This window comes from Olea europaea, unplaced genomic scaffold, assembly GCF_002742605.1.
Source record: "Olea europaea var. sylvestris unplaced genomic scaffold, O_europaea_v1 scaffold2712, whole genome shotgun sequence".
NCBI classification, from domain to species: domain Eukaryota; kingdom Viridiplantae; phylum Streptophyta; class Magnoliopsida; order Lamiales; family Oleaceae; genus Olea; species Olea europaea.
The window spans coordinates 7,607-18,699 of record NW_019245527.1 but is presented as its reverse complement, the minus strand read 5'-3'; the positions used below and the strand labels follow the sequence as shown (position 1 = coordinate 18,699).

The following is an 11,093-nucleotide window of genomic DNA, read 5'->3' as shown; positions in this document are numbered from 1 at the left end:
TTTTTTTTTAATTCATTTAATGGGTCAAAGGCCAATGTCAATTTTTGTTACAGTGAAAGAGCCATTTTTGTGTATTTCCTCCATGACACGGACACAGACACAGACACGACACAAGTGTGTGACAAGTTGACGCCCTATTTTTGAAAAGTTCTGACACGATATGTTAAATAAAATATTATTTTTAATTTTATTTTAAATTAATAATATAAAGTAATAAATTTTTATACTTATTGCTTCATTTTTATAAATTACTAAATAACAAATAGAAATCAAATTTGACACTAAAAGGAAAAGATTTGACTTCCTTTGTAAGTTTCATTTTATATTGAGGGTAAAATGGTAAAAAATTCGATTGACATAAAAATCAACCTTTTGCTTTGTTAAAGGATAAAGCTGTAAAAAAAGTCTACCAAAAAGATACTTCTGATTTTGGAAATCAATACATGTAATGCTTGTCAAACAGGCACTTAATAGCACCACGTATTTTTTTTTAAAAAAATACTACTTTAAAACTCATTTACCAATAATAATTAAAAAAAAAATGCAATTCTTGTCAAACATGGACTTCATAACACCATACCATTTTTCTTGACTATTTATCTATTTTAGAAGATATTATTTTATATTTTTACTAATGTTTCTACAAAAGGCATGCGATGTAGAAAAATAATTGAAGAGTTAAATAATCGAAGGTTACCTTCTAGTCGATACCAACCTAAGTCTTTCAACCATTTTAACTATATATATATTTATTTATTTATTTATTTATATCGATGTAGTATAATTTTGTTCGGTTCTCTCAACCTACTATATTGACAAATTTTGACCATTTTTCATGTTCTCTTCTAATTTTACCCTCTATAAATAATTATTTCCAACTAATGTATTTTCTTTAGAACTAAATTATTAATAAAAGTATATTAACTAAAATATTTTTGTGCAAAAAAATTTCATTATAATTTTAAAAATGCTTAAGTAAAATATTACTTATAAGATAAGGAAAATTACATTGTAATTAAAAAATTACTTATGAGAAAAAAATCAATTTTATTTAAGAAATTTTTTTATAAAATAAAAATACTACTAATAAGATAAATTATCAATTATAATATAAAAAATTACTTATAAGTAAAAATCCACTTAAAATTATTTAAAAGAATAAAATTAACCTATTATAAAATTTTTTTTTTAAGTAAGAAATATTAACTTAAAATTTTAAATAAATATTTAACTTTAAACTTTATTTAATTATTAAGTTAAATATTAACTTATATTTTAAAAAAATTATCTATGAGTAAAATATCACTTTTGAGTAAAAAAAAATTCATAGAACAAATTATAAACTGAAATTTTACTAAGGGACATTTGTAATTTTATTATTTTTAAAAACTTTCATAACCGATGAATAATAAACTCCCAAACATTGGTTGAAAAGTATTAAGAACTACTATTTAAATCACTTAAAATGGATCCGCTCATAGACGCTCAAAATTGGTACTTTAAAAAAGTTCATAATCGGTACATTGAAACTCTCAAGCAGGCCCTAACGTAGGACAAAACTCTCGAATCAATCAATCAAGTGGTTCGATTCAATTCTTCTTAGTTTAAATACTCGAATGAGTACTATAATCGATAATTAAAGGATTTGGTTCGATTTCAGTTCTAGATCAAGAATCAAAAAATCAACTAAGAACAGAATCTCTCTATTTTTTGGGTTTTTATTTTATTATATTTAATAAACCAAATTATTTTATTTTTTATAAATAAATTTTCCAATTAACTAATTAAGTAATCAAAGGGAAGTGCCCAAGGCCCAACTTCAAGGCTTAAAGCAAAGAAATCAATTGGATGAAATCATCGATCTTTTACTGTTATTGTTCATTTTTGAGAATTTGTAAATATTGATTAATGGATTTTATTACAAAACTTTTTATTTTTATATTTTTAAATTAGATTATGTTATTTTGTAAGAGTTAAAATTAAACATATCATTGGTTGAATTAACATAATGTTGTTTTAAACATAGAAACATTTGATTATGATACGAAATTGTATGAAACCGATCGATCGGTTTCGTTCCATGATTAAATTTGGACTTGTAGGTTCTACTTACTAAGTACTCAAAGATTTTGGTTCGGTTGGATTCGATTCTAAAGATAATGGAATCAAAACGAACCACCCATGTCCAAGCCTAGTTCCCACTTCAAAAATCATATATACTTGAAGCCGATTTAATATGGGTTTTTTGTTTCTCAAAAAATTCGGATTTTTGTTCAAATTACTAGTCCCGATGAAGCATAAATTAATTATTGTCACTCAAAGAATAAGAAGTTGGATTTTTCTTTCTTTAACCCCATCAACAAAGTTGATCTACATATCAAATTTACAATTTTGCTACAATGCTAGGCTTAGTTTAAAAAAGGGAGTAGACAGTTAGAAAAAAACACGTGCTGTCAACGCAGAACCTGTCAAAGCCCTTGTTTTTAAACCCTATTTGAATAGCATTATTGTCGAATTTATACCTTAAAGTAAACATGGTTATATTCAGTTGTGTAGGGTTGGGTGAAACGGATTGATGGGGAATTAATATTTCACTCATATGAATATGAAGTTTCATTAGTAGGCTTGAAGCCCTTGTATCTCATATCGGAAATGACAGATTCAGCCGTTCTCCAATCCCCTCCATGAGCCACGGCATTTAGAAGTGCATTATAGGTTGTAAATCCCGCAATAATCATCTCATCATATGTCTTTGCAGCATTGATTTCCATCCCACACCTACCATATGCACTTATCAAAGTATTGAATGTGTCCCTGTCAGGCTCAAAACCACAACTCGTTCCTCTATTTCCGCACATAGCAAGCTTTGTGGCGACACAGTAAATGCATCGTTGGAGGAACTCGGGCCATAGTCCTTGGAGGTCAAACGGGGAAGAATGGATACTAGAGCTTCATGAACTATCTTTAGCAAGCTCCATGATCTGAGGAAAGTGAAAATTCTTTCAGGCTTTGGCATGTGTCATTTCCCTGCACAACAAGGTCTCAGGACCGTTTCTACATTTGCTAGAAATGCTCGTCGGGTACTGGTGTTGTCGACTCGGTTCTTTAGCCAATGGTTGAACTGGATTCATTTTCTTGTTGTAAGGCTCGTGGGAACTGGATTTGTTTTATGATTTTTGTATCAAATTGTTAAATGTATAATACCACCTTGCATTATCTACCGTCTCTAGGATGCCAATACTTTGTAGAGTTGTAGGAAAATATCATATTTTATAGAGATAGCCGAACAACAGAGCTACGTTCGGGTTTAGGTTTCCAGCTGAAGTAAAGATCGATTTTACTTTATTTATAGAGAGCGGGCTCTGATTTTCGTAGGAATCTTTGTGCCCTCCTTCTTAGCCGTCTTGCTTACTATGAGTTTGCTTCTTCCACATAAGAGAAAGAATTCCATTCAATTAACAGATGTAAAAAGAAAACAACTTATTGTACATACTATAAGAAGATAATACAGTATACACAACAAAATTCAAGAACTTGCTGATCAAGTGAGGTCCTCACCTCCATCCTTTTGGAAATCAATACGAATTTGCCAGCCGAAAGGGTGAGATGATACAGCAAGTCTCATAATGATCCTTAAAATCACGACTCCATGTTTCCTGTTATACGAGTTGTGAATCTTTGCAAAGACTCCTCATCACAAGAAGAGTCCTCCCTAATTTTGGATACAAAATCCATAGCATCCTTGTACCTTTTGGCTTTACAGTAACCATCTATTAGGATCTTGTAGGTCAGTTCATTTGGTCTGCAGTTGTGCTGAATCATATAACTGATCACTTCGTGTACTTCAGGGAACAAACCCCGTGTGGAGAAGCCAGCAATGAACGTATTGTAGGTGACAATACAAGGCCGAATTCCTCTCGTTGTCATCTCTGAGAAAGTCCTCATAGCTTCTTGCAAAAGCCCTTGCCTGCAGAACCCTTTAATGACAGTGTTATACGATACAAGATCTGGTTTGAGACCGGCCTCTTGCAGTCCATTGAGGATTTCTTGGGCTTTCCAGCATTCACCGGCCCTGGCGTAAACATCCATTAAGGTATTATACGTGACAATATCTGGCTGCAACCCGTTCTCCTTAATCAGTCGGAGCATTTCATTGGCACGTTCAGACATCTTATTCCTTGCAAAAATGGAAAGCATTGAATTGAATAAAACCAAATCGGGTTTATAACCGTTCTTTACGAATTCTTGAAATGCTCTCTCCATACCAGCAAGTGATCTACACTTGCAATTCGCCAGAATAAGAGTTCTCAAAAGTACCCAACTAGGAAATAATTGACCTTCGTAAATCTCTTTTGAAATCCTTTCCATACCTTTTGAATTCCCACCCTTTGAGTAGCTGTGGAGCATTAGTGAATATGAGGTTTCATTAGGCTTGAAGCCCTTGTATCTCATACTGGAAATGACAGATTCGACCGTTCTCCAATCCCCTCGATGAGCCAGGGCATTTAGAAGCGCATTGTAGGTTGTAATACATGGAGTAAATCCTGCAATAATCATCTCATCATATATCTTTGCAGCATTGACTTCCATCCCACATCTACCGTATGCACCTATCAAAGTATTGAATGTATCCCTATCAGGTTCAAAACCACAACTCTTCATCTTTTGGAAAACACGATTCAAATATTTGTGCGTTCCTCTATTTCCGCACATAGCGAGCATTGTGTTCCAAGTGACACGATTCGGCGCACATCCATTCAATTTCATGTCGTAGATGATTTCCGTCATCTCCTCAAGTCTTGACTTCTTCCCTAGCATCCCGAGAATAGCATTATAAGTACACACATTAGGAACACAGCCGCATTTCTTCATATGTTTGAACATACTTAAAGCCTTGTCCTCCTTTCCCACTTTGCCGTAGGCATTGATCAAAGTAGTATAAGTAACAGCATTTGGCATTAATTTCTTCTGTCTCATTGAGCTTATCAATGCTGCTCCTTCCTCATAAAAACCTGCCCTTGCGTATGCTGCCACAAGCTCATTGTAAGTTACTGAGTCGGGAGGGCAATTTTTCTCCTCCATTTCTTTCAAAACACTCAAAGCCTCATGGTAAATCCCCGCCTTCCCAAACACTTGAAGCAAAGAATTATAAGTAACCGTTCCAGGCACATAACCCCGAGCCTTAAGTCCATCGAAAAAGTTCTTTGCTTCATCTAACAACCCTTCTCTTCCACAAGCAGATATCACAGTGCTACAAGTGAACTCATCAAATTCAAGCCCCAAACCCCTCATCTCGTCCAAAAGGCCTAAAATCTTATCCCAAGATTGTCCCTTTTTCCCATAAACATCCAGCATCACATTGTACGTTACCAGAGTTGGGGATAACCTTTTTTTCTTTATAAAATCAAACAGAGTTATTGCCTTTTCGTATTTCCCAATTTGCGAAAAAGCGTGTAAAATTGTAGTCCATGTTCGAATATCAAGCATATAATCCTCGTACAGAATCACATCAAACAGCTTTGTAGTAACAAAATGCTGAGACTCCCTACCAACTATCTTGACTATCAATTCAATAACCTGATTATCTAATCTCTCTTTTCTACTATCTATGTTCAACAAAACCCATTCAAATAACAAAATGGCCTTTTCCCAGTTACCAGAAACATCCAAACCCTTCAACAAACTAATCAAATCAACTTCTTGAAGCAACTCAAACTTNAAGCATTATTGAAATCATTAATAAGCAATATGAAAATAGGGAATTCAGTGCTTTATAGCTGTCAGTCACGGGAGATTAGGATAATTTTTACAAAATAATAATGAAATTAATTAGGTCATTAAATATAATTGTTATTACTCTACCAACTTTATAATGCATTGTCATGATGTGTGATGGAATTCTACAATATGTTTGAGGTTTCAGATTAATAGGCAAATAAATTTTTATTTGCATTAATTATAATAACTATTTAACGACTTTAATTAATGTCCTACAATGGGATAGATGGTCATATAAATCTTTTCTTTTAGTTTTTCTAGCTATAAATGAAAATGACATCAAGTATATATGGGAGATAATTGATTGGTAAAAAGATAGGAGAAATAAAATTAAAAAGACAATATCATGGTTATACTTATTGACCTCTGTATAATATATTAAATATGACATGAACTTCGTCCTCGTGCCACAGTAAATTTGACACCAATGTTGTGTGTCGCCTAAGATACTCCAAAATAAGTATTGATGACATGACACGTCATTTAAAATTGAACATTAAAATTGTTAGTTTATAAACATGTCATTTGCAAGCTCAAATTCAACTTATAATTAACAAGAAGCTCAAGTTGGTAATAGAAGACATAATAATAGGTTTCTCTGCAACTTTGTATTGCTGTTTATATTATTCTTATTCTATGCATCTTATTTTCCATTCAATAATTGGCAGATTCCTTGTTGAAGAACAAGCCAACGATTTATTTTCCCAATCTTTATAATATGGCTGACTTTTTGTTCTTACTTGTTCTGAAATACCTCTTAAAGTTTTACACGTAGTAATCTTCCATACAAGAACCCCATGTGCTTGCAGAATACATACGCGTTCCTTCTTGCATATTCCATAGTCTATATAACAACTAGTAAACAAATATACCTACACAAATATAAATTTTATTTTATAAACATAAATATGTGTGTATTTTTTTTTAACCAAAGGGTCCATCATTGAGTCTTTAATTCCATCTTAAAAGGCCAATTGTGTTAAAAAGAGTAATTCAAGTCGTTACGTGTTTAGCAATTTTCATCTTAAATAGATATGGGACTCAATGGCTCGAATTGTTAGTTCGTTTTCATCTTAAAATGGATATGGGATTTGATGGCTCTTATTGTTAGTGCAATCTTATTGGATTCTAATATCATGTTAAGTCAGCATAAGATTTTACCTTTAACATGTTAGAAAAGAAATGTATGGTATGCTTCTGGATAAAATTTTTATTTACAGTAAATAGAGGTATCGTATGTCATTTTTGGACCTTAAGGATGTAGTTATAATCAAATTAAGTCAATAAATCGCTTTATAAACCAGACTGATAGAGTACTGTTTAGACTATTTGAATCGCTCTTGATAAAATAAAGATAAAGATTTTAGAGCACAAACTTTTGTCCATAATATCAATTTTTAAATAATAATGAAGTGGAAGCATATTCCATAGAAAACTAGAATATATATGATTAATATAAAATGTCTCCACAACCCTACCTCGATTTGATTAAAATTAATCATATATTAGTGGCCAGATTGTGACTGCCAGAATACACCTCTTCAACTACGAATTTGGATTTTATAATTTGTTACTTGTTTTCTGCGAGTATGCATAAATACATATTCAATCCAGGCAACATGTATCTGAAACGACATTCTAAGAATTATGGAGAGCCAAAGAATAATTTTCTTGTCGCCCTTGCTTCTATCTCTTCTTCTAACCACTGCATTTGCTCAGCTGAGAACTGATTTCTACAGAAATACATGCCCTAATGTCGAATCCCTCGTCCGGTCGGCGGTCCAAAGAAAATTCCAGCAGACTTTTGTCACCGCCCCGGCCACTCTCCGGCTCCTTTTCCACGATTGTTTTGTTCGGGTTAGTAACTTTGATAGTCGACACTTAGTTTTAATTTGTTGAGAATAGAACTTAGTTTGTTATTACTTTTTTATTGTTTTAATGGCGATGAAAACTCTAATAGCTTGCTTGTTATGGTACTGCTAAAATCTTGTTTATTATATGGTAATAGCTATATATCTGGAGTAGTTTTTGGTTCAATATGGTATAGGGTTGTGATGCCTCGGTGCTACTGGCATCGACCAACGGGAAGGCCGAGAAGGAACATCCCGACAATCTTTCACTTGCCGGAGATGGATTCGACACCGTTGTAAAAGCCAAGGCAGCTGTAGATAGCAATCCACAGTGCAGAAACAAAGTTTCTTGCGCAGATATATTGGCATTGGCCACCAGAGATGTTGTCAATTTGGTAACAAAATACAATACAAAAATCAAAATATCATACATAGAAAATTAACATGAAATTTTCGAGCCCATGTTTAGACTTTTGATATTCTTATACTTGCACTGATTTATTTATGCAGGCCGGAGGACAATTTTATCAGGTTGAATTGGGGAGGAGAGATGGGAGAATTTCTACTTTGCCCAGTGTTCAGAATAACCTTCCAGGCCCAGGCTCCAATTTGGACCAACTCAATACCATGTTTGCCAGACATGGCCTTAGCCAGACTGACATGATTGCACTATCAGGTATAAATTTTGTATCTTTCTATCTCATCTACAAACTTAGACAGTTACATAAGACAGAAAATTTTGTTTCACATAATTTTTACATTTGCAAGACGATCCTCTTACTATATGAAGGATTTTTATGCACCGGTCGTCTTTTAAGGATCATCGTGATGTTTTTAGGTGCACATACGATCGGGTTTTCTCACTGCAACCGTTTCTCCAAGCGCATATATAACTTCAGCCCGAGGAACAGAATAGACCCAACTCTCAATCTGCAATACGCAATGCAGCTAAGGCAAATGTGCCCTCTAAGAGTTGACCCCAGAATCGCCATAAACATGGACCCTGCGACACCCCGGACCTTCGACAATGCTTATTTCCGAAACCTTCAACAAGGCAGGGGTTTGTTTGCCTCAGATCAAGTACTATTTTCGGACAGCCGGTCGAGGAGTACTGTCAATCTTTTTGCATCAAATAATGCAGCTTTTCAACAAGCATTTGGGCAAGCTATGACCAAATTGGGTCGTGTTGGAGTTTTGACTGGAAATAAGGGTGAAATTAGGTTTGATTGTACTAGGCCAAACTAGAGTGACCTTGGGAATTATATGAGTGAAAGTGTGATTTTTTTGGGATTGAAAATAGTCACTTTTTTTTCCTGCATGTTAGAAGGTAGTGTAATTCTTAATAACTAGAACTGGTCTTGTTGCAGCCATGTTCTGAATTTGTTGAATAATGTTTAACAAAATTATCTCGTATACGACTTAGATATTTAAAGCACATTTAAAGTCCTAAAATTTAAGTGATAAACTGACTCACTTATTTGCATAGAAAATTTTTTTTGTCTACGTGTATTTTTTAAGATTTATCGTAAGCTATTTGAATCGAATATTTAAGTATTTTAGAAGTTGATAAAAAATATAAATATTATACTCATTTTGTAACTTGCGATAAATAACATAAATTGGTTCAAAAAGAAATAATTTTGAACTAATTATATCCGAGTTATTTTGATAAAAAGAAAAGTATTCTAAATCCTACATTTTTTTTAAAAATATATATAATCATAAAATGACCTTTCTTGGAATTTGAAAAAAAAAAAAATCAATCAATGTAAATTATAGAATAAATTTATTTAATTAACCTTATAAAATTCTAACACTCAACCGTCACATGATTTATTGAAATTTCCACCCTCAACCATCCACCATGATTGATTTAAAATAAAGAATAGACTAGATAACCTATTAAATCCTCAAACCTAATGTGCGGGCATTTGTATTGATAGTAATGATAAACATATAATTGACACAAACGGATAGTATATATATAAAATATGTGAGGAGTGCCTTTTTTCCCCTTTACCTATACATATTCACATGTTAACACACACTCACTAAAAGTGAGTATTACCACTATCAAAATTTCATAAATTGGTTTTCATTCTTTTACAAACATTCTGTCCAATTTTAATTATTGTCTCAAGGAATAATTTCAAAATTTTTTATAATAATTGAGGTAAGAATACTTTGCGCAAGTGGTGAATTCTTGTTTTCTTGATATTTTTATAGACTTTGGCATGAAATACTCTAAGGCTTTTGGGTCGATTTCTATGTTAAATCCTATGGGATGGGTCGTTAGGTCGAATATGTTAAATTCTACGAAATGAACCGTTAGGTCAAATATATTAAATCTGACGGGATGGACCGTTAGGTCGAATACGTAAATCCTGCGAGATGTAGGAATTCTTAAGAAATTCCTTGTATTGAATATTGCGACAAGTTGCTTTATATACAAGAAATGTCGGTATATTATGTCATTTTATATTTATATCATTTTAATAAGAATATGAACATATTTTTACGGAGTGTTTTCAAAATACTCATCTTTACAATAACTTTTCAGATTAGAACAAATCATCTGGATGCATGGTAGATTGATCGAGTAATGCTTATGGGTTGCCAAGTAAAATTTTTAGAAAGGATAATTAAAAAAAAAATCTTATTTGAAGAACATCTTTATGTTAATGATAAGTGTATTTTATACATTTATTCGGTACCTTAAATAGCGATATTTGATAGTTCTTTTGACAAATTATATTCTAAATTTCTGTTTTTTATGTTTAATAGGTGAAATTTTATGAAGGAAAAGGAATTGAAGAAATGAAGCGAAATCCAAAAGTTGGGGACCAAGTTGTAACAATTCAATAGTTGATCCGGACCATGACTCGAAGATTAAAATGTTTGGAGGTCAAATCGAATATTTTAGAAGGTGAAGGACTTGAATTAAATCAAAGAAGACATAGGTTGCAAGAATAAAAGGATTCAAGGATTGAATTACATTACCTTGAAAGATGGAGGACTTAGAGAATAATTTAACTATTAATGGTATCAATTGGTGGTAGACTTGACCCATGCATTCATGCATGAATTAGAGTTCATACAAAAGTGGCTGCAGTCACGGGTTGGCAGAAGGAATTGTAGTCTTTTTAGAGTTACTTTTTTCATCAATAAAGGTGGCTCAAGGTTTTGATATATAATATATAATTCATATCACGCACAGAAAACAGGAGTTTTAGAAGAGAGACAACCAATTTATTATATTCTCACACACTTTCTGCCAAAATAAGACATGTAAGGGATTTGAGGGCTGCACAGTGTTGAAAATTAATTGGCGGCAACTTTAAGTGGAATCAAATTGCGACAGATTTGGGATTGATTTAAAGCAAAAACCAAAGCTGAATATAACAGAGAAACAGATACAGAAAAAGGGTTGCAGGTTAACTTCTTGATTTACAAGTTATATATTTA

The 11,093-nt window shown here is 32.7% G+C and overlaps 2 protein-coding genes across 2 annotated transcripts; one reads left to right on the top strand and one right to left on the bottom strand.

Annotated features, from left to right (window-relative positions):
* Nucleotides 1-3,433: 3,433 nt before the first annotated feature.
* Nucleotides 3,434-7,415, bottom strand: LOC111383543 (pentatricopeptide repeat-containing protein At2g18940, chloroplastic-like). Its single transcript, XM_023007657.1, is given in 3 exon segments — nt 3,434-5,727; nt 6,519-6,650; nt 7,353-7,415. Coding segments are annotated over 3 exon segments (2,283 nt in total). The 3' UTR covers nt 3,434-3,639.
* Nucleotides 7,395-9,063, top strand: LOC111383548 (peroxidase 16-like). Its single transcript, XM_023007665.1, has 4 exons — nt 7,395-7,635; nt 7,826-8,023; nt 8,139-8,304; nt 8,467-9,063. Exons 1-4 carry the CDS (start codon nt 7,426-7,428, stop codon nt 8,871-8,873), a joined length of 981 nt encoding a protein of 326 aa, XP_022863433.1. The 5' UTR covers nt 7,395-7,425; the 3' UTR covers nt 8,874-9,063.
* The last annotated feature ends 2,030 nt before the right edge of the window (nt 9,064-11,093 follow it).